General features: G+C 44.9%; 1 protein-coding gene across 1 annotated transcript in view; it reads right to left on the reverse strand.

Annotated features, from left to right (window-relative positions):
- LOC121855727 (forkhead box protein E4-like) overlaps nt 1-24,076 on the reverse strand; it is a 44,365-nt gene extending 20,289 nt beyond the window's left edge. The window contains exons 1-6 of the mRNA XM_042350822.1: nt 24,030-24,076; nt 20,699-20,792; nt 18,322-18,832; nt 18,073-18,183; nt 16,796-16,973; nt 15,635-15,773 (exon numbers count right to left, since the gene is read on the reverse strand). Of these exons, the coding sequence (XP_042206756.1) occupies nt 15,635-15,773; nt 16,796-16,973; nt 18,073-18,183; nt 18,322-18,832; nt 20,699-20,792; nt 24,030-24,075 (1,079 nt within the window). The 5' untranslated portion in view covers nt 24,076. The remainder of the gene's footprint in view (nt 1-15,634; nt 15,774-16,795; nt 16,974-18,072; nt 18,184-18,321; nt 18,833-20,698; nt 20,793-24,029) is intronic.
- Between the last annotated feature and the right edge of the window lie 920 nt (nt 24,077-24,996).

Consider the following 24,996-nt stretch of genomic DNA (forward strand, 5'->3'; position numbering starts at 1 on the left):
ACAAACACGCCTACTTTTCCACACAATCACCCATAACCTCGCCACAATGACGCCTTAAACGACCTTTCCCGCCCACGCGAGGAACATAGCGGGAGGAGTTGATCGTGCACCAGTCGGCTCGCTAACATTTTTTTTGATGGAGTTAAGCTTAAGCAGACCCTCAGATTTACTGGGGAGCATATAGTTGGCCATGCATCACACAAACCAGAATATATAACAACATCAGCTTTTGTTATTTGTTTATCATTATGGAGGACCACGATACATCGTACGAATTCATCCTGTATCGGGGTTGAAAGCTATTCAGCTGAAGGAAATGTTACACGAAGCTATTTATGTTCTTCAAGCTAGTAGTGGGCATCCGGTATCGTTTGTCTGTGAGAACTGTCCAATGAATCAAGGTGTACGAGTATATAGACAGCTTGGTGGTCCTGGTAAAGTAACACTAGCACCGGGTGGTATAGATGTGTTCCTTGTGTATGGTTATGTTAACATCCTAAAAAAAAAAAATGAGAAACTGCTGCGTCAGAGGAATGCCAACAATTATATTTCACCGAGGATGGTACAGAATATTTGACGAAGAACAGAAAACACTACTTCGTCTCAGAAAACTCACACGCTCATTAGCCTTTCCTAATCCTTTGCAGCATCAAAGTGTGCCCTTAGTTTGTCAAGTGTTCCATGAAAAAACAAATTCAGGGTTTAAAGGTCTGAAAAGCGCTGTTGATTATCAGGATGGGACAGTGAGATACAACAGATTAGTAACAGATTGGTACAAAGTGATGAATGTTAAGAGTAATTACAGTTCAATTCATTTACGAGATCAATGTCGTGAACCTTGGACATTCAACTGTGAAAACTTCAAAGAGTTGCAAGAAATGTGTCAGGTTATTTCCAGCTGTCGGTGGACTGGTGGACATGGTAGACGGAACCAAACTAACACAATCAACGCCAGATGCTCATGTTACCACAACAAGGTATAACATAGAAGCAGCACAATATATTTTAGAAAACCATGGCTTTACTTACATCCTAACTTGTTTTGTTTTTTTCACAAGACCACCTTGAAATTTTTTTTGGACATGCAAGACAACACAGTGGAGGAAATTTCTACTTTGGGATGTTCAAGCATCAGCCATAGTACATCAGTTGCTTCAGCTGTTAAAACATGACGTTGTTCCTGAGAGTACACATGACATAAGGAGTGAATTTACAACTCCTGGAAGAGCTAACATTTCATGACATCTCCTTCTACTATAGAATAGGATGATAACTTAAAACATAAAATTGTCTACATTGCAGGATTTCTAGTTCATAAACATGGACAACCAGAAATAGATTTTTGGGAATGTTTGTCATCACAGTTTGTGACTGAGCTCGGCCAAGGTGGTCTGAGTATGCCAACACTAGTTACTGTCTTTTTTGTACACAGTGCAGTCACTCTTCATATGTCTCCTCAAGGCTCGAAAAAAATATTGTCGCAATTACTTGAATTAAAGCGGCAAGAGAACTTTTTGTACTTTGAGTTGATAATTGTGTCAAGTGATTATATACATAAGTTCATTTGTAAAGGACGTTTCTTCCCTGCTGCTGCTGAAACCTATGCTTAGGTTTCAGCAGGAGGAGGGAGGGACATGGAGGAATACTGCATGACCAATGTATGAATGGTTAAGACCTGTAGCACATACTGGCAATACCCCCTGATGAGCGGTAACATTCTACTCATACTTTGTGTTTTGTCCTACATATTTATATCGTTGCTTAATATATCCTGCGTTGTAACTACAGGTAACCGCTTAACTCTCCCCACCCCTCTAGCCCCCTACACTCTGACCCTCCTCAACCCCAACATCACCCCAACATCACCCCACCACCACTCACACACCAGCTCCAGTCCTCCTACGGCCTCCCTCGCAAGTATTCACGAGCCGATACTCCCGGGGTTCACACCACACCGAGAGGGTGCATTGATAGCGCTGATTTAGCAGTTGGAAGTGGAAGAAGTTGTGTATCCACGTCACTAACTGCAGTAAGGACACAGACAAATGAATCGACAAAGATGAAGTCGAAAGTGTAATGAATTGTGTTATAACTACAGTAGAGAAGAAGAGCTACACACTAACCTTTGAGAACCTGGGACCAAGTCAGTTCACAGGGAGACTAGTAGAACGGGCCCATTACTAATAGACCCCCAGTCCTAATTGCCATCAGGTCTAATGGTCTCTAGTACCATTGGATTCCAGTCCTCTGCCTCCCAAAAGATGCCGACATAACATAACCATTAGATTTGGAACTGAGACCTAATGGGGAACCAAATATATCTCTATATGGTCTCCACCTTAGGGTTAGGTTAAGTTAGGTTGGGTTGGGGGCGAGGAGAGGGTGTAGAGAAGGTGAGGAGAGGGTGTAGGGGGCGAGGAGAGGGTGTAGGGAAGGTGAGGAACGAGAGGGGTGTAGGAAGGAGGGAGAGGGGTGGGTGGAGAGAGGGGTGTAGGAAGGTGAGGACAGGGGTGTAGGGGGCAGGAGAGGTGAAGGACAGGGTGAGCGAGGAGAGGGTGTAGAAGGGAGAGAGGGTGTGGAAGGTGGTGTGGAGAGGGGGTGTGTGGAAGGTGAGGAAGGGGAGAGGGGGTGAGGAGAGGGTGAGGAAGGTGAGGACAGGGTGTAGGGGGCGAGGAGAGGTGTAAGGAAGGTGAGGACAAGGGGGCGAGAGAGGGTGAGAAGGTGAGGAGAGGGTGGAAGGAGGTGAGGACAGGGTGTAGAGAAGGTGAGGAGAGGGTGTAAGGGGACAGAGAAGGTGGTGGACAGGGGGGAGGAGAGGCCTGTGTAGGTGAGAGAGGGGTAGGAAGGGTGAGAGGTGTAAGGAAGAAGGTGAGGACAGGGTGTACGAAGGAGAGGGTGTAGAGAAGGTGAGGAGAGGGTAGGAAGGTGTGGGGGCGAGGAGAGGGTGTAGAGAATGAGGAGAGGTGTAAGGAAGAGGACAGGTGGGTGAGGTAGAGAGGTTCCCAGGTGGATGTTGGGTGACGTTTCGCTCGGGATCTGAACGTGTAAACACAAGATCGTAGGCAACGTTTACGACACCCCCTACCCGATCCTCCTCCTCCTTATATGTGTACCCCACCACCACCACCACTGCCACCACCGCTGCCAACACTACTACCACGATCGTTACCAACACCCACCTGCACCACCACACCTGTATTGCCAGCACTACCAACACCACCACTATTACTACCACCACTGCCACCACCGCCACTAGTACTGCCATCACTACTAAAAGTCAAAAACCTTTTCCTGGTTGAGTGAACAGAATTCAGAGAGCTGTATTAATGTCTGTCTGTCTATCTGTCTCCATCCATCTGTCTGTCTGTCTGTATCTGTCTATCTCTTTATTTTTGTGTTTTTCTTCTATTTTATTTCCTCTCTCTTTATTTCCCTCACTTTCATAAGAATTTATCGCTTTTGTTGTTCACTGGTATGTGATATAAACACACAGACACAAACAAACACACACACACACACACACACACACACACACACACACACACACACACACACACACACCTCATTTTTTGGTGTCCATGATACATACTGAGCCTTTGGATACAAATGTTCCGTAGAATGAGACACTCCAACAAACACCAAAGAAGGACTAAGAGGGGAGGGGAAGGAGGGAGGGAGGGAGGGCGTAACAGTAGACGAAATTAGCTCTCAATGTAAGGAAAAAAAAACTGTGAACCACGAACAGTCTCCTCTTGACCATACCGCCGCCATAGCCACAGCCACCAGTACCCTTTATGGTATCTACCTCTCATGTACCCTCCTGTGCCACTACCTGCTTACCACTTTCCTTCTGTCACTTATTTCCCTCTTCCTTGCCACTTACTTAACTACTGCCTGTGTTACCTATTTCCTTCCCCTGGTATTTCCCCATATTCCCACGACCTCTTCCCCCTCCCTTACCACCTACCTACACTTCCCTCACCTCCCACACTTCCCTTCCCCCTCTACACTTCCCTTGCTGTTGTCCGGGCATCAACATAAGCCCCCCCCCCTCCCCCCCACACACAAACAGACGTAAACAAACACATATAAACAAACAAATAAACAGACACCAACAAACAGTCCCGTAACACGAGATGCGCGTCCCAGGGATTGTAGGGACATCCCGTTAAGCTAAGGAATTAGTCGCCAGCTCGGCTTTGTGGCTATCGCTGAGGGAGTGGGGTAGGGGAGGGGGGGCGTTGGGGAATGGAGGGTCGAGTGGGGGAAGGGGAGTGGGGTGAGGTAAAGAAGGGGAGGTAGAGGGATGGAGAGTATGAGAGGGAGACAAGGGGAAGGAGAGAATTGAGGAGGGGAGGAAGTATAGTGGAGGAGTGGGGAGTTCGGGAAAGTGGGAGTGGGGAGGGAAGTAGTGGGAGGGTTTAGGTAGGGGATAATATGAGTGAGAAAAGAAGGGGAGTGTTTGTAGTGAGGAGAGTGTGTGTGTAGTGAGGAGAGTGTGTGTGTAGTGAGGAGAGTGTGTGTGTAGTGAGGCGAGTGTGTGTGTAGTGAGGCGAGTGTGTGTGTGTGTAGTGAGGAGAGTGTGTGTGTAGTGAGGCGAGTGTATGTGTAGTGAGGGGAGTGCGTGTAGTCAGTAGAGTGCGTGTACAGTAAGTTCGAAGGGCTACTGTATATTCTGCATGAAATATTAATATTTTTTTTTTTTTTACTTTTCTTCAATTTAAAACTGCCAGATAAGTCCACTCTCAAACATGTTGCCACACTACCACGAACCCTGTGCTATATGTAAACAAACCAGTGATTTTTGCCTTGAATTATTAACTACCACCAAGTACCCACCAAGTTGTTTAATACGAAGGTGAATTTTAGTTTCCAAGTGTCAGTGGTAGAAAGATTAAGTGGTGAAACCTGAGGGTAGGGGAGCCAGGCAGAGGGAAGGACTGGGGTGGATGAGTGAAATTAGGTGCGACCCCCTGAATGATGCCAGATCTAGGAGGATTGGTAAACACAACTCGATGGTATTTAAAGTGGAGGGCCATGGTCGCCAACCCTCAGACCTTTAATTGATTGGTTTATAGTCATGCGTATCTACTGTAAGTACGAGGTCAATAGTACCATTCCCACTCTCTACTGAAACACCATACAAATCATCAACAAACTCTACAGAGAACTAATTACCTAAGTGAATTTTGTCGAAAAAGGATCATGTTAAACCGCGTCTGACATCAACACACTTCACGCACAGAGAGGAAGCTCTTGGAGGTACAGAGGGAAGAAGCTCTTGGAGGTACAGAGGGAGGAAGCTCTTGGAGGTACTGAGGGAGGAAGCACTTGGAGGTACTGAGGGAGGAAGCACTTGGAGGTACTGAGGGAGGACGCTCTTGGAGGTACTGATGGAGGAAGCACTTGGAGGTACAGAGGGAGGAAGCTCTTGGAGGTATTGAGGGAGGAAGCTCTTGGAGGTACTGAGGGAGGAAGCTCTTGGAGGTACTGAGGGAGGAAGCTCTTGGAGGTACTGAGGGAGGAAGCACCAGGCTATTTTTATTTATTTTTTTGTCTCGCGTTTATTCATATTTCTTGTGAAACAGTGTGTTATTGGGTGTTATGTAAGTAACTTGTGAGTGTCGCCACCCTGCTTAGCCTGGGAGTGTCATGACAAAGGAGGTTTCATGTGAGATGGCGTCAGCCTCGGACAGTAAAGTCACTTCACACACGGCGACCATGTTGGTATTGGCAAAACATCCCTGGTGGTGCCTGGCAAGACTGGCATTCTGGGTTTTATTCTGTACATTCAGAACGTTCCGAATTTATATGCCCAATTAATTACATGTCTTGGTCCTTTTTGGATGATGTACAAGATGAGTCAAGATCACGATGAATTGTTTTTTGGCGAAGTGAGAAGCATGGGAGGAGGTAATAACAACCCATTTAATAAATTGTTAGTGCATGTTGACATACAGGATGTACTCTGTGGTAACTGTTTGCCATTATAATAAGTGGCCACACTAAGAGTTTCCAGCAGCTATGTACTGTATCTAATGCAGAGGTAGAGGCCCCTTCTGCCCAGACCATCAACACAACTTAAGCGAAATATAGAATAATATGATGTATATGAACCGCTACAACAGATGCTGACTTTGAGTATATTTATATACCTAATGCTGTCCATATATCTGTGAGCTTAAACAACATTGTCGCGTACACGGCTGCTGGCTTTGTAGTATTTAGATTAATAAAATCTCTGCATTGTGAAGTTTGCAGTACTGTATTAATAGCTTCTACTGCAAGCCCGATGGATTCTTTGATATAATTAAAACCCAAAGGCTGCCTATTTTTACCAGCTGAAGATGTAATTAGCTGGGAAAATATGTTCAGAGAAAAATTATCCCATGTTAAAGAATCATTTGTTTCTACATCCAGAAAAGAGTATTTCAAATCTGTTCATTGAGTATTATCGTGTTACAACACAACGTGGTCAATACTTATATGATTGTAAGGATTTATGTGTATTTATAATAACATTGTTTATATCAATCACACAACAATTAATTTTATTAATAAATACAATCACAGTTAGTTTTTGCCTATCACTGACCGCATGTCAGGAACATTTATGCTACCTAGTGCTTGGGTAGCTGCAGCCAGTAGTGATGTTTTGCCAGTACAGTATCAAGATGGCGGGGCGTGGGTCGGCTGCCTTCAGTCTGACCCGTGCGTATCGCTGCTCGTGCCGCCTCTAGTCATAAAACCTCCTTGATCATGACCTGTTCCTCAGAGTTGGGAATTATTTTTTTATATAAAAGTACCACGAACATGGGTGGGAAACTGATCAGATTTAACTTAATCTAACAGAATCATTCTCTAGGATAGTTAGAGCGGTCTAGGCATGTGCCTTCTGGTAGAGAAAACGGAAATGCATACTTAGGTTATATTCCTGTTACTCTTCCAATATTGGTCGTCTTGTCAGAGTCCGTGTTCCATCAACGAGCTCTCTGGAACTTGTGTGCTTACGAATTCTTTGAAGATTTTATGGCTGGTAGAAACAGGTGATAGGTGTAGAGTAGAGAGTGGATGAGTAAATGTACGGGAAGGCGGGTTTCCTCGGTGATAAACAATGCCCTGCCATAAAAAAAAACTAAAGGGGAACAGTGGCAAGAATATTTAGTTTTACGTTCTTAAAAAAGTCGAGGAAAACGTTATTTTGGCTATTAAGATACAAGCCATAAAAAATAACAAGTAAGGTGACGTATTCCAGCCATAACTCGGTCAGCTGCAGCTCAGGCGCGGACGTCCTGGCGACGCTAATGTAAGACAGGGCGGAAATTGTGGAGGTGACGCGGGGCCGCCGTCACTCCGGGTGGAGCGGCCTGCGCCATAACTGTCTGCCTCGCCCTCCCTCTGCCCCATGATGCCTTGTGTCAGGTGAGGCCTGGTGGCGGGGTTGGGAGGGACACCACACACTCCTCACAGCCTCTCCCCTCTATACAGTGGGTCGAGTATCACTTAACCACCTCATGAAGATATAAACTGCTGCAGTAAGACAACTAACAATACCTCGCCCCAGTCATCCTCCAGTCTACGCGAAGAATAACTTCATTATCGCAGGAAACATAACTAAAAGTTCTTTACTAACTACTGTTTACTTTTTTATGTCATTGGAGGTTGATTTGTGCGAAAACATGAAGGTGGACTGGACATGAAGACCCAAAAGTTCATCACAACAAACACACAAACTGATTTCTGCTGTCACTTCCTGCCCCACCGACGGCTCTGAGTACCTCTTAATCCACACCACACGAGATTAGGACGGGGGGAAAGGTGATAGATAGATAGATAGATAGATAGATAGATGTCAGAACCATGAAAGGCATACGGGAAGAAAAGAACATAAATGTTATATATACTTATGTTATTTCTGCTTTTTTCTGCGGTATCTAATGTCTCTTTTTGATACCGTGGGAGACGGTAGGAAGGTGAGGGAGTGGGATGGAGGGGGAGTGAGTTGTGTTACTGTCACCCTGGGCCGCCCCCCCCTACCACTGACACCCACACTCAGGTGGAGACCAGGATGCCACGCCAGGGGGAGGGTGCCACGCAGGGGGGAAGGGTGCCACGCCAGGGGTAGGGTGCCACGCCGGGGGGGAAGGGTGCCACGCCGGGGGAGGTGCCACACCAGGGGAGGTGCCACGCCGAGGGCCAGGAGGAGGTGCCATACCAGGGGAGGTGCCATGTCAGGGGTAAGGTGCCACGCCGGGAGAGGTGCCACGCAAAGGGGAGGGTGCCACCAGGGGAGGTGCCATGTCAGGGGTGTCAGGGGAGGTTGCCATACCAGGGGGTGCCATACCAGGGGGTGGGTGCCACGCCATGCCAGGGAGGTGCCAGCAGGAGGGTGCCAGGGGTAAGGTGCCATGAGGGGGTAAGGTGCCACGCCAGGAGGTGCCACCAGGGGAGGGTGCCACGCAAGGGGGAGGGTGCCATACCAGGGGGTGGGTGCCACGATGGGGGGAGGGTGCCACGCCAAGGTCCCACGCCTTAGAAGAGAAGGAAGAAGAAGGAAGTAGAGAGAAGAGGAGGTAAACAGGAGAATAAGGATAGGAACAACGACAATACTAAAGACAAATAATAAAGATAACAAAGACGACAAAGTGTAGGTCGAGTATGGTGAGAAAGGTCATATAGAGATAAGCCCAGGTCAAAGGTCATCTAGCGCTGGGAGAGATGTGGTGAAGGTCGTGGTGGAGATGATGGTGGAGGTGGTAGAGGTGGTGGTGGTAGAGGTAGGGGCGGTGGCGGTGGTTGGGGTGGTAGAAGTAGTGGAGGTGGTGGTGGTGTGTGGCGGTAGAGGTGGAAGAAGAAAATCTTATCTGTGTATTTATAACTCTTATCTGTCTATCTCTCATTTGTCTGTCTGTCTATCTCTCATTTTTCTGTCTATCTGTCAATTTTCTCTATCATTGTATAAATCTGTCTTCTATTCATGCTTACCAACATAACCTAACTTAATTCAGCCTAACTTGACCTAATCCAACCTAGCTAAACTTAACCTAACTGACCACAATTTAGCCTTAAGTACCTTTAGTTAACCTAAACCTGGAATGTTGTAAGTTATACTAATACAGCTTCACCAAACCCAACTTAATTTAACCCCAGATAACCTAAGCCATCGTAACTTAGCCTAACCCAGTTTAAATTGCCTAACCGAAGCCACCATCAGCTAAGCCATCCTAGCTTAGCGTAACCCAGCTTAAATAACCTAACCTAAGCCAACATCAGCTAAGCCATCCTAGCTTAGCGTAAGCCAGCTTAAATAACCTAACCTAAGCCAAATCAGCTAAGCCATCCTAACTTAGCGTAACCCAGCTTAAATAACCTAACCTAAGCCAAAATCAGCTAAGCCATCCTAACTTAGCGTAACCCAGCTTAAATAACCTAACCGAAGCTAGTGTAACATAAACGGTCGAGTAAATCACTAAGTATAAGTGAGTTACTTAAGTGAGATATAAGTGTTTAGTGATCCTCATATCCTTTGTTTACGAGTGAAAGTGTGAAAGTGGATCCCCTAGGCGTGACGACCTGACGCATGAGCTAGTAGACTGTTCCATAGGTCTACAACCACTCGCTTATATGCCTCCCGTTCTCGTAGTGTTGGTGGCGACCTGACAGACATGTCCGTGTCTGGAGAGGTGTCAGTCCTAAGGCCTTCAGTCTATAAGGATAATCCAGATGATTTAGTTCAGTCATAACTTTCGTCGCTCTGTTTTGCGTCTCCCTGCAGGTAGGGTCTTCATACCTGTAGACAGTAGCTCAGATGGAGACGTTGAAGGAACATTTTTCTTATGATTCTTAAAGTTCGTTTGATCTTTTCTCACAACTTATTGCTCTGCCTTTAGTGATTGATGTGTCACGACGCTTAGATCTATTTCGTTACATTTTCACCAATATTGATAATGTAGATCACATAGGGTGGGTGCCCACCTTTAGGGCTACACAGTCTACATAATGTGTGCTGTACTCTGATCGTCCGCTACAGGTGTTCTCTCTCTTAGCGGTACTCCTGGACTTGTGATTCATCTATGTTGACTTACTCCTTGTCTTCTTGGGTATACATTTTTCTACTCCTTAAAGATATCAATCAATGTATTCTGTGTAGTTTGTGCCTCACGAGCCTCTCAAGTGATAATATTCTTTCTCAACTATTTTATCCCGAGTTTCAAAGATCGTATTGCATCTTAGTGATAGCTGTCCCCCGACCTGGTTCTCGTCCACCATTGTTGGGAGCGGTGGGGGTATTTGCACACTCAATACTGTAATAAGGTGGTACACGAGAGGCCAGCGTTTCTTGACTTGCTAAAATGTAAAGTTTGTTGCCCATTCACAGCTGGGCGGACTGGGGATGCCCCGGGTAATAAATTCACTCGGCTACCACACCCTCATCCGGTTACAGATAATTCAATATAAGTTTGATAGAAAAAGTAAAAGCATAATTTTGATAAATATCGCTAAATAATTATGTAGTTACAGAATAATTTCTCAGTATTTACTAATTATCAGACGTGTTCCACTTAATATATAATTCTTCACCTTACATGTGAGCATGAACGTCACCATAATTTAGTTAGTTTATGCATAAGACACCACTGTTTTGAAACACTTCCCCGGGGCTGAGCGTACTGTCACGGCGTTAATATACTGAAGAACGCTGAAGATCTCTTAGACAGCACCGTTGCTTCACCTGTATGTGGCCCTCAGGTGTATACAAGGTTGAGAGAGTTAATGCCGACGGCTCACCAAACTGTCCATTATATCACAAATTGATCACAGAGACGAACCTTGGTGACTGGTGAGCACTCTTGGCCTGCCACTGCTCACTGATTTGTGTAGTTGGTACATTAATTTTTCTGTCTCACGGAGCAGACTAGAGGTTGTTATTGTTGTTTATCATATCATGTGAGGTTAAGTGAGAGGTCTTCAGAGAGACTAGTAATTTGCCTCAGGTGATGTGGCAGCTTGTCCGATATTGCTTCTGTTGTTATAGTAAGATATTTCTGATTATAACCTAACCTAACCTAACCTAACCCAACCTTCAATTAGTGATAGGGTGTTTCTATTAATTAGTTGAGATAAGCTGAGGGTGCTTATTCTTCATGTAGTCGTAATAATACCTCAGAGACTAGGACTTAAAATACAGCACTAGAATATCATGGCCGATTACTTAAAGTACGTAGTACAGTATTACAGAGTATTACCCATAACACTGTTGCGCATTGTTAAAGAGAATATTGCAAGAGAGAGAGAGAGAGAGAGAGAGAGAGAGAGAGAGAGAGAGAGAGAGTTGGTATAAACCGTATCTTTCCTCTCACCTACCAAATGTTTTCCTGATCGTATCAGGTTTTCGCAACAGAGAACCAGTAGAGGGAGGGAGGGAGGGAGGGTGGCAAGGTCAACGTTAAGTGGGAGTTTATCAAACACTGTAGCTAGCGGGTGTTGCTACATTCTGCTGCTTAACACAACACTTCTCCATCGCCTCTAATACTAGTGCTGACGTGACCAACAAGTTTTAGAAACAATGGATTAAAACTATGGGGATATTTTCGTTAGTATTAGGTTGGTGCATGGGGCTGTCATCATCATCTTCTGACCATCTCAGAGATTAAGGTTCTTCTTCTTGAACCCGTCTGGACTACGTTTCTGTGTCTTGAGCGGCGTCCACTCTCACCTCGATGTGACTTACGCCTCTCTCCCCCTCAACCACGTCCCTCCATCTTAACTTGTGTCATAAGAACATAAGAATGGAGGAAACTGCAGCGGGCCTATTGGCCCATACTGAGCAGTCCCATTTACACCCAACCCCTATCACTCATATATCCATCCAGCCTATGTTTGAAGCTATCCAGCGTGTTCGAGTTAATGATGATGCTTGGTAACTTGTTCCACTCATCCACTACTCTATTTCCAAACCAGTGTTTACCTATCTCGCGCCTAAATCTAAATTTGTCTAATTTAAAACCATCGCTACGAGTTCGCTCCTGGTTGGATAGTTTGAGTACCTTTATTATATCACCATTTATACACCTCGATCATATCGCCCCTAACTCTACGTCTCTCGAGGGAGTGCAAATTAAGATGCTTTAATCTGTCTCTGTAATCAAGGTTCCCAATGCCCGGGTTTACTCTTGTCATCCTCCTCCTCTGAATGCTTTCTAGGAATTCTATATCCATTCTGTACTTCGGTGACCAAAATTGCATGAACTGCGCAGTCCAAGCGAGGTTTCACAAGCACAAGATATAGTTTTAGGATAACCTCGCTAGTCGTGTAACTAACACTCCTTTGTATGAACCTAAGTTCCTTGTTAGCCTTGTTTCGAGCAAATACACATTGCTGTCTTGGCTTAAGATTCCTACTTATTATTCCTCCTAAATCTTTCTCACAGTCGGATTTTTCGATAACAACGTTGTTCATCTGATACCTGGTTTCTCTGTTTATATCTTCTAGACTAAGTACTTTACATTTGTCCACATTAAATTTCATCTACTAATTTTCAGACATTACGATTTTTTTTCTTTTTAAATCTTCTTGTAGTTTTACTGAGTCCTCGTCATATTTAATTACACGCCCTATTTTAGTGTCGTCAGCAAATTTTCTTATGTTGCTGTCTACGCCTTTATTTAAGTCATTTATGAATATAATAAATAGTAATGGTCCAGGTATTGAGCCTTGGGGTACTCCACTAGTGACAGTTAACCCCATCGGATTTAGTGTTAGTACTGCTTACTATATGTTTCCTGTCTTGTAACCACGTCCTAATCCAATTTAGACTATCTCCTCCAGTTCCATGAGCCTCCACTTTACGTATTAGTCTTTCGTGGGGGACTGTCGAAGGCTTTGCTAAAGTCGAGGTAAGCCACATCATAATCGTGTCCGTCGTCCACTGATTTGAAAACAGTTGAAAAGAATCATAATAGATTAGTGTGTGGGTCGAATGTCTTTCTCACTCTTAGGAATGACCAAATGCTCGTTACCATCAAGTGGTTGGTCATGTTAGTGCCAGTCCCAGGAGGCACCAATCGTAAGACCTCAAGATCATCTAACCATACCATACGGATGAGGTCCCAGATGTAATGGGTCTCAGACGTAATGGGTCTCAGCTTTAATGGATCTTATTTCTATGGGCTGCAAGTCGAAGAAATCCCAATCTTCATGGGGTCTCATTTTCATGGTTAGGTTAGACCGAGTCACTTTGGGTAGGGGTCGGGGTGTGAGCGACAGAGGGATGTGAGTGACGGAGGGATGTGTTTGAGTGACGCAATAGTGAGACGATAGCTTAACACGAGTATTAAATATAATATAAACAATGAAACAATAAGATAAGTAAGGTATTGAAGTAACCAGATAATACAAGGCAATATACGATGCTCAGGGCAGTAAGTCATACAGGTGGTAAAGATAGTTATTCTTTTGCTTTGTGTGTAATTCTCTCTTACCGACTGGGTAGTTTTTATTGCGGAAATATTATAAATTTTAGCTGATAAATATTTCGTGAATGGGGAATAATGTCCGCCAGAAGACCTACTTAGCGTGGAGTGACAGTGTAGGGGTGGACGTGAGACAGTGACCAGTGTAGGGGTGGAGGTGAGACAGTGACCAGTGTAGGGGTGGACGTGAGACAGTGACGAGTGTAGGGGTGGAGATGAGACAGTGACCAGTGAAGTGACAGTGTAGGGGTGGAGGCGAAACAGTGTGTTATCGGTGACATAACGTGAGGTTGTGTACTTCTTCGTGGCCGGCGGGATGGTTCATTTTCTAACAGCTTCATCGACGCCTCAAGTACAGGGGAAATGAGTCACCTGGAATCAATATATAGATAAACTAAAGGAGTTCTACCACAATTAAAATCTTTATCTACCACAATTAAAATCTTTACCTCACTTTGTTTCCCTCCCGAGAGTTACAGTATGTTGTTATTATCAAGGTTTATGTTCCTGAAATTTGTACAGTTTGGTTCTCGTGTTTACATCATGCACTCAAGAATCCCACGAACAGAAGTCAAGTCCTCAAATGTCTGAATTTTTTAGAACTTTACTGGAGAAAATAAAATAATACTTAAGAATCTTTGGAGATGAGGCACTTAAAACAGGAGAGCCAGTCAATTAACACGAAACAAGGATAAAAGTGACTATATTAACACGCATTACGGCCAAGAAAAGAGCATCAGTACAACAATAGACACGGAGGAAGACAGAACTGTGTGGTGTGTCGCAGGTAACAAGCTCAGGTGTGCTGACCAAGCAGCTCCGGCCGACCACTGCGTCACGTCCTGAACATACCAATTTCATGAAGCAGCCACACTCATGTAAACAATAGCCTTTCCTTAGGGTTAGGGTCCCGGGTAAGAAGTAAGGAGTGTCGACTCTACGGAACAGTGTGGAGTAGTTTGTTGTTGGTCGTCAGCGGAATCGCCTACTCACCAGGTCTCTTGTTTCTGTGTAGAGCAGCGGTGTTGATCCTGGTGAGTGGCCGCCGCTCTGAGTCATCCCTGGTGAACACTGTACCCAGGGCCCGATGAACACTATCCAGGGCCTGGTGAACACGGTATCCAAGGCCTGGTGAACACTGTATCCAAGGTCTGATGAACACTGTACCCAGGGCCTGGTGAACACTGTACCCAGGTCCCGGTGAACACTGTACCCAGGTCCCGGTGAACACTGTACCAGGGCCTGGTGACCACTGTACCCAGGGCCTGGTGAACACTGTATCCAAGGCCTGATGAACACTGTACCCGGGACCTGGTGAAACTGTACCCAGGGCCCGGTGAACACAACACAAAGAACATAGAAGAAAAACCCAGCTGAAAAAAAAGAATCTGATATGGCCAGGAAGCAGAACATGACGGTGAACACTGTATCTGAGGGCCCGGTGAACATGGACACCTGAAACCTGGTGGAACACTGTATCCAGGGCCTGGTGAACACTGTACCCGGGACCTGGTGAAACTGTACCCAGGGCCCGGTGAACACAACACAAAGAACATAGAAGAAAAACCCAGCTGAAAAAAAAGAATCTGATATGGCCAGGAAGCAGAACATGACAACAAAAGCACTGATCGGATGGACAACTAAACGTGGAGAACCTCACTTGTTAGTCACAGAGTACAGAACAAAACTTACGGACGGACAAACAGAGAAGTTATATACAGCAAACCATAGAACAATGTGATAGTAGAGTTCATATACCTGGCGGCCAGTTAGTGACAGTACTGTACAGGATATCACTCGACCGCCTTTGCTGCCCTAAGTTTGTAAATTACAGATAGATGAACTGGAGGTGCTTATGGCCCCAGCTACCCATCCTTAGGACACGAGGCGAGCGTTTTATACACTAATAAACAACAAAACATAAAAAAAAAAACATCCAAACACACTCGCGGGTCCAAGATGCACAGTATAAACAAGTGACGTGAAGCAAAATTAAGTAACTAAAAACCACTGTACTGGCAAACATTACAAGAACCAACACTGAAGTCCAATGATTAAAAACAAAACACGGAACACACAAGAAAACAACCCACAACCCAAGAAGACGTTAACCTAGCGAGCAGGAGAGGAAAGACAAGAGTGGTGTTGTCAGAGTACTCACGGCGACGCGGAGAAGAACGTCCTGGAGGTAAGACCGAGGTAGTCCGGATAGGTGTAGGTTTGGCGGTACATGTTGGGTCGCTTCATCCTGCGCCGACGTTTGTAGTTCCCGTGCTCGAACATGTCCTCGTGCTGGGGATCTGTTGGGGGTGGGAGGGGGTGGAGTCGTTAACAGACACTCATTACTCTCACGTTAACAAGAAGATGATAAAGCAGGTGGAGGAGGGGAGGGGAGGAGGGGACGAGGAGAAGAAGGGGACGAGGAGAAGAAGGGGACGAGGAGGAGAAGGAGAACGAGGAGGAGAAGGGGACGAGGAGGAGGAGGAGAAGAAGAGGAGGGTGGGGAGGAGGAGGGGGACGAGGAGGAGGAGGAGGGGGACGAGGAGGAGGAGGAGGGGGACGAGGAGGAGGAGGGAGACGAGGAGGAGGGGAAGGAGGGGGATGAGGAGGAGGAGGAGGAGGAGGAGGTATGGTATGGAGAAGAAGAATGGTATGGGTTTGGCCGCGAGAATGCATCTCTCCCCCTCGGTCAATGTATCTACGTCGGTCTGAGTGTATCTATCTACGTTGGTGTCGCTGTCTCTTTGTCGGTTTTACTGTCTCTGTCGGTGTAGCTGTCTCTCTGTCGGTGTAGCTGTCTCTCTGTCGGTGTAGCTGTCTCTCTGTCGGTGTAGCTGTCTCTCTCTCGATCTAGCCGTCTCTCTGTTGATCTAGCTGTCTCTCTGTCGGTGTAGCTGTCTCTCTGTCGATCTAGCTGCCTCTCTGTCGGTCTAGCTGCCTCTCCGTCGGTCTAGCTGTTTCTCCGTCGATCTAGCTGTCAGTCTTATGTGTCTTTTCCGATTCCTATCTCTCGTATCGCCAGAGTCATTCCGCTGCTTCTATGTCGATGGTCACAGTCAAACTGGTCATCAAAGCACTAATTACTAACCCTGAAATGGTAGGTAATAGACAGTACTTAATTACTAGTTTTTAACAGGCAGTACACCTTTACTATATGCTCGTAGACAGTACCTAACTCCCTGTTGCTGATGACAATATAAGCAGCAGTGTGTAAGAGATATTGTTGGTGTAAGACTGTAGGAGGTACTGTCGGTGTAAGAGGTACTGTCGGTGTAAGAGGTACTGTAGGTGTAAGAGGTACTGTCGGTGTAAGAGGTACTACCTAAGGTCCAGTAGTTGCCCTTGCCACCACCGCCGCCTCCCTCCCGTGGGATCTTGACGAAACACTCGTTCAGGCTCAGGTTGTGACGGATGGAGTTCTTCCATCCTTGCTTCTCCTTGGCGTTCTGCTGGGCGTAGAACGGGAACTTGGTGGCGATCCATTGGTAGATTTCACTCAGCTGGAGGAGGAAACAATCAGGAAAATCTGGATCAGTTTTCAGAGGAAATACTCGATGATGTAAATCGTATTTAGTTTCCTTGATGATGACTTGAAATATAATCTATATCTAAGAGCCATCGAGTCCATTTACCTTGGCAGTTTTAATGTTATTCAGGTGAAGGTCTTTATAAATACAAGTGCTTCTATGTATAAAATACTTAACGTTACATATGTTTATGGTCTAAGTTCTGGTAAGGGAGGAAGGACGTGTAACTTACCTCCTCTAGTACCGTCACGACCTGATCAAGTGAAACATCAAAAGCACTTGAACATGATAACCTGACTGGCCACTATACATTAGACATATACTAAAGTATACTCAGCTATACATTAGCCAGGTAAACAGTCAAGTTGCTCTTCATTGCATAATCAACTTTTTTATGACGCCATCAGATACTGAAGTCAACTTTATCTTTAGTGCAGAATTCCAATCTCTTCGTAGCTGTCATCTCACACTTGAAATTCACTCATATACTCCACTTTAGCTCCTTACGTTATCTCTTGTTTATTGTTACCTTACTCTCGCCATTCTCTTTCTCTCCACAGTTCATTTCTTCACACCTCTATATTCCCTCTCACTACATCATTTAATCGAAACGTATTTAACAACTTTGATCTACTATGAAAAGTGGGTCTCTTAATTCAAACGTGGATCTACAGCATTATACTTCAGGCCAACATTCTCTACATGTTTCCAGGTGTTAGTTAGTGGAGGCATGGCCCCCCCCCTCCTCACCTGGTCACTGTACCTGTCTGTCCCCACCTAGTGCTTATTGCTTCTCAAGTCATCTGCAGGGTTTTATTCGTCTTACCTGTCTATACCTCCACATAGTGTACCAGACTGAACACCACGCACTCATGGCCACACACCAAGCCACACTGAGCACCACATACTATGCTTCACAAAACACCATACACTGTATCTCACACCACACACTTTACCTCACACCACACACTGTACCTCACACCACATACTGTACCTCACACCACACACACACTGTACCTCACACCACACACTGTACCTCACACCACACACTGTACCTCACACCACACACTACCTGTAGCTTCCTGTCCTGGCTTTCCTTGATGGCCATGGCAATGAGGGCCACGTAGGAGAAGGGAGGCTTCTTGTTTGGGTCTGACTCGCTGTTGTCTTTGTTATTCTCGTCCTGTGGAGAGAAAAAAGTCAGCTGGTTACAGGATTATAATGTCAGTCTTGTATTATGTCAGCTCGTTAAGGCATTAAAGTGTCAGTCTTGTGTATCGTTTATTCTATGCAACATCAGATTGGTGTGTGTTTGACCCACCTTTTTCCCTGCGCTGGAAGAGTGTGTGGAGGCCTTCTCTGGCGTCTCAGTGATGGTGGCTGGCGTGTCCAGAGGCTGCACCGTCTTCTCGTAAGTGGTCGAGTCTACTGGCTCGATTACCTTCGACGATTCGTATTGTCTCTCGTAAGATGTTGAGTCCAACGTTTCCAGAGTCTTGTACGTCTTCTCGTAGCACTTCTCGTACGCTCCGTCGTCCACCTGCGGCTCCAAGTGGGGTTTTGAAGTGTACATTTTGCCGTAGGGTTTAACGTCGTGGCTATCGAAGGTCGTACTCTCCATCTGGTCTAACGCCACCTTCTCGTACTCCTTCCCCGCGTAGAGTTTGTCGTAGGCTTTTGAAGCGTCGTAGAGTTTATTGTCGTACATTTTGGGTGCGTCGAAGGTGTGGGCGGCGCTGGTGGAGTTGATGTGGTCGTAGGCTTTGATAGGGGCGTGGTGGTGCTCTGCCTCAATTGCGGGCATAAGCAGCGGCTTCGTGTACACCTCAGGTCTTGATACAGCGGCAAGAAGTGGAGGAAGAAGTGGGAGGACCATTAGAATACATTTAAAGATATGTTTAGCTATTATTTCTAAAAGGCGAATCAAGCTCTAAAACTGGTATAAACTGCTGTGCTCATCAGGCTATACTGTATGTATCGTTTATTAGGTATAATTAAGAAATAACTGCAGTAAAAAATTATGTTTTTGCATATGTCAAGAGCGGCAGCCAGAGAATACGAGTTATAGTTAAGAGGTAAACACCATCTGATAATAAGTAGGTAAGACAGGCACTTTCGAGAAGATATGACATTAGATTAAGTTTTGGGGAGCTTTAAGGTATAATGTTGGACTTATGGAACTGTCAGACCCTCACTACGCTCACTATTGTTTAAAAGGCATCTGTGTGTTAGTCAGTCTTCACTTAGGGTTATTCAAAGATGAAATTTAAGAGGAACATCAGGTCATTTAAAGATAGACAAGTTAATTAGAGGTAGACGTGGCTGGCCTCTCTGGTGTCACAAGAACATGGAACTACTGATCTGCTGAGAACCATGTGGTACCTGTGCTGTAATAATACGCAAAACGACTGACCTTTGTAAGTGTAAAACAAGCTTGTGCTATGTTAAAAAACTCCAATAGTAGTTTCTTACAACGACGATGACTGTCCCAGACTACTACAAGTAAATGGAAGTTCCCGTCAAGTTGATTTAAAGAACATTTAGGTGATGGACAAACTATTTCATACTCTGCTGCTGATTAATCTACAAGACGTTGGACTTGTAGCGCTGGTCAGTGTCTCAACCAAGACTTACGTGTTCCTGAATATTGTATACAGTTGCTCTTTGGTATACATGAATATGAAGGAGATTAAATTGACATCAGTTGACTTAAACGTCTAGTGGCAGTTAAAGCCTCACTATCACTTAACTAAACGAATTATCGCCACATACGGTATTTTATCAATATTAACAGCTGGTGAGGCAAAACAGACCAGCTTCTCTATATAAGGACAACTACATTGGTATTCAAGGTAGTTGTAAAAATAATAAAATTCTGTTGTAAGAACTTTGTTCAATGGAACTTTTGTACCACGAACTTCTCTGGTGTAATGTTTTAGAGCTGTTAACAGATTATATTTCACCTAACATTTATGTACAGAATTTAAAACAATAAACTGAGTTACACAAGTTCCTTTACGCGCCCAAGAACACTCCCTGCCTCGTCACACTTAATTATAAACGCTCTTGTGGTGGCCGAACGAACAAAACTAACTGAAATTGAAATTAAACTTATGAATGCCAGGGCTGCTGCGTCACCCATTCTCTAAATCTAGCTCACTTATCATAGCTACTGCTTTAGTGTGTGCGTGTGCGTGTGCGTGCGCGTGCGTGTGTGTGTGTGTGCGTGCGTGCGTGCGTGTGCGTGCGTGTGTTATATTACCAGTGTGTTACATTACGTCACACACAATACAAAGGGGCACACATACAACACATCATGACTATCCCAGCAAATTAATTTCACCAATTACCCGAATTTCAATTATCCGAAATTTTTTTGAACCGAACTGAACTCTGGGACTTTAAAGAGGGAGAGAGAGAGAGATAATATATCTAACAATGACCTATAATTGTGGTTGGGTTATTAGTTACCTATAATGGTAGTTATGGTGACAGTTACCTATAAATGGTGGTTGCGGTTTTTTAGTTACCTATAATGGTGGTTGTGGTGGTAGTTACCTATAATGGTGGTTGTGGTGGTAGTTACCTATAATGGTGGTTGTGGTGGTAGTTACCTATAATAGTGGTTGTGGTGGTAGTTACCTATAATGGTGGTTGTGGTGGTAGTTACTTATAATGGTGGTTGTGGTGGTAGTTACCTGTAATGGTGGTTGTGGTGTGGCGTGGGGGCAGGATAATGGTAAGTCTCCTCTTCTCTCTTGATACCGTCTCCATGCTCACCACCGCCATAGTCTGCAAGGAAAGACAAACACTTGATGGTGAGGCAAACACCTGATGGTGAGGCAAACACTTGATGGTGAGGCAAACACCTGATGGTGAGGCAAACACTTGATGGTGAGGCAAACACTTGATGGTGAGGCAAACACTTGATGGTGAGGCAAACACTTGATGGTGAGGCAAACACTTGATGGTGAGACAAACACTTAATGGTGAGGCAAACATTTGATGGTGAGGCAAACATTTTGATGGTGAGGCAAACATTTGATGGTGAGGCAAACACTTGATGGTGAGGCAAACATTTGATGGTGAGGCAAACATTTGATGGCGAGGCAAACATTTGATGGTGAGACAAACACTTGATGGTGAACAAACACTTAATGGTGAGGCAAACACTTGATGGTGAGAACTAAATACTTGATGGTGAAGAGGCAAGCACTTGATGATGGTGAGACAAACACTTGATGGTGAGGGCAAACATGATGGTGAGGCAAACACTTGATGGTGAGTCAAACCTTGCCTTGATGGTGAGGCAAACACTTGATGGTGAGGCAAACCTTACGATGGTGAGGCAAACACTTGATGGTGAAGGCAAACACTTGATGGTGAGTCAAACATGATGGTGAGCAAACTTGATGGTGAAACCAAACACTTGATGGTGAGACAAACATATGGTGAGTGAAGACAAACACTTATGATGGTGAGGCAAACCTTGATCAATTTGAGTCAAACCACTTGATGGTGAGTCAAACACTTGATGGTAAGATCAAACACTTGATGGTGGGGAATAAACCTTGATGGTGGTAAAAACTTGATGGTGAGTCAAACATGATGGTCAAGGTCAAACATGATGGTGGGGCAAACGCACTTGATGAATTGAAACCAGAAGCATATGGTGGTGAAATTGGAAAAACTTTATTGATGGTGAGGCAAACACACTTGATGGTGAGAACCAAACATTTGATGGTGAGGTAAACATTTGATGAGTGAGGCAAACATTTGATGGCGAGGCAAACATTTGATGGTGAGGCAAACCTTGATGGTGAGGCAAACATTTGTATGGTGGAGACAAACATTTGATGGTGAGGCAAACATTTGATGGTGAAGAACGCGATGGTGAAGAGGCAAACCTTGATGGTGAAGACAAACACTTACTTGATGGTGGAGCAAACACTTGATGGTGAAAACACTTGATGGTGAGTCAAACACTTGATGGTGAGGCAAACACTTGATGGTGAGGCAAACACTTGATGGTGAGGCAAACACTTGATGGTGAGGCAAACACTTGATGGTGAGACAAACACTTGATGGTGAGTCAAACACTTGATGGTGAGTCAAACACTTGATGGTGAGTCAAACACTTGATGGTGAGGCAAACACTTGATGGTGAGGCAAATACTTGATGGTGAGGCAAACACTTGATGGTGAGGCAAACACTTGATGGTGAGGCAAACACTTGATGGTGAGGCAAACACTTGATGGTGAGACAAACACTTGATGGTGAGACAAACACTTGATGGTGAGACAAACACTTGATGGTGAGGCAAACACTTGATGGTGAGGCAAACACTTGATGGTGAGGCAAACACTTGATGGTGAGGCAAACACTTGATGGTGAGGCAAACACTTGATGGTGAGGCAAACACTTGATGGTGAGGCAAACACTTGATGGTGAGTCAAACACTTGATGGTGAGTCAAACACTTGATGGTGATTGATGGTGAGGCAAACACTTGATGGTGAGGCAAACACTTGATGGTGAGGCAAACACTTGATGGTGAGGCAAACACTTGATGGTGAGGCAAACACTTGATGGTGAGGCAAACACTTGATGGTGAGTCAAACACTTGATGGTGAGTCAAACACTTGATGGTGAGGCAAACACTTGATGGTGAGTCAAACACTTGATGGTGAGGCAAACACTTGATGGTGAGGCAAACACTTGATGGTGAGTCAAACACTTGATGGTGAGGCACATACTTGATGGTGAGATATACGCTCTGTTATTAGTATTGACTCAAAGGTGACCAGCAAACGACAAAAACCTCCCTCACATGTCAGAAATATCCACTAGTCAAGTCAGTACTGAAAGGCACTCGAGCTCTTTAAATCAAGATAATTAAGATAATCGTGAGGGAGTATCCCAAGCCTCCTCCCTCCTGACAGTACACGTGAGGGAGTATCCCAAGCCTCCTCCCTGCTGACAGTACACGTGAGGGAGTATCCCAAGCCTCCTCCCTGCTGACAGTACACGTGAGGGAGTATCCCAAGCCTCCTCCCTCCTGACCGTACACGTGAGGGAGTATCCCAAGCCTCCTCCCTGCTGACAGTACACGTGAGGGAGTATCCCCAGCCTCCTCCCTCCTGACAGTACACGTGAGGAAGTATCCCCACAGTACACTATCCCCAGCCTCCTCCCTGCTGACAGTACACGTGAGGAAGTATCCCCAGCCTCCTCCCTCCTGACAGTACACGTGAGGAAGTATCCCCAGCCTCCTCCCTCCTGACAGTACACGTGAGGAAGTATCCCCAGCCTTCTCCCATGCTGACAGTACCCATGAGGACGTGTCCCCCAGACTCCCCCGTGCTGACAGTACCCGTAAGAAAGTCTCCTCCAGACTCTCCCATGCTGACAGTACCCATGAGGAAGTGTCCCCCAGACTTTCCCTTGCTGACAGTACCCATGAGGAAGTGTTCCCCAGACTCTCCCTGCTGACAGTACCAGTAAGAAAGTGCTGACAGTACCCGTAAGAGGGGCCACATAAATCGTTCACTAAGTGTTGACCACCAGAGAGTTTCATCGAGCAGCAAGTTTGTTGTGCTAAATAATTGTGTTGACACGGCCAGCCACCCGCAGGTGATCCCCCCCCCTCTACACACACACACACACACACACTTAGATAAGGGAGAAAAGTGACTTAAAAATAGACGTGTGCGTAGATTTATACACATATGAAAAATAAGTAAATTAACTAACATAATTGTTTGAATGTCTGCCAATGAGTCACGAATGTGTTTGGGGCCTCCCGGACATATGTGTGTGTGTGTGTGTGTGTGTGTGTGTCCTCTTTTATCAAATTTAATAAAACACGATACTGTTTTCCTATGTAAGACCTCTCTGACCTTTGACCCTGTGTTGACCTTCCTACAGTAACCACATCAAGGTCACACTTACCTATCAAAACAAAATACACCAGAAAAAAAAAAATAACTAATCTGTAGCAGGTGTGTGAGGTGACACCAGGGTACTCACTGTGTAGATGGTCGGCTGGACCGGTCAGGTAGTCCGTGGTCTTCATCTCTCTGTGGGTAAAGAGAAAGTGTTTTACTGCTTACTGTTCATTCGTTGTTTTGTGTCACTTGTGTGCGTTGATAATGATAATAATAATAATAATAGTACACATAACAATTATAATATCAACAATAATAATAACAACAAAAATAACATCAATAATAACAAAAATAACAACAACAACATGATATTAGGGTTGGCTTCGTCTTCAACAACAAAGAACCACAAGAGATTACACAGATTGTACAGTAATGTTAGTTATACGGATGACGTGTGAGGCCGTGATAACACTTATCTCCTTACAACTACCCTCTGCTGCACGGATCACAGCTGCTGTACGGATCACAGCAGCTGCACGGATCACAGCAGCTGCACGGATCACAATTTACATACAACATAGTGATAAAAATAAGGTAATTTATCATATTATTGACCAACATTTCCTTAACAACTTGTGCAACATTTCGACTGCATTCTCAATCAACAAACATAACATTAATATCGTGTTATACATCTCTAAGTATGAATGACATAGTATTTTCCAGGTATTAATAGTCTTATTCATATCTGTATTAACACTTTAAGTCAGGGAGAACAATGCTGAACAAACAAACTATGACCTAAAAAAAATAAAAAAAATGACCCCACGTCTGCGAGGTTTTCAAGGGTGCCATCAACCTCCAGCCCTGATAAAACAAACTCATAATCTAGCCATCTAATAATCGTCAGCCATATCATATAAATAATTCCTAACTCCTAAACCAGCCTTCAAATTGACAAGGAGGAGATATATAACCGGGTAAAATAAGAGCTGTAAATAAACTTGGTCTCACGGGAGTAAATAAACCTTAAGGTATCCACACCCCGGGTCCGGTTACCACTGAGCAGTGTGTCGTTCACGCACCACCCCCCACCCAGCGTCACCCAG

Source organism: Homarus americanus, unplaced genomic scaffold (assembly GCF_018991925.1).
Source record: "Homarus americanus isolate GMGI-L3 unplaced genomic scaffold, GMGI_Hamer_2.0 scaffold21353, whole genome shotgun sequence".
NCBI classification, from domain to species: Eukaryota; Metazoa; Arthropoda; class Malacostraca; order Decapoda; family Nephropidae; genus Homarus; species Homarus americanus.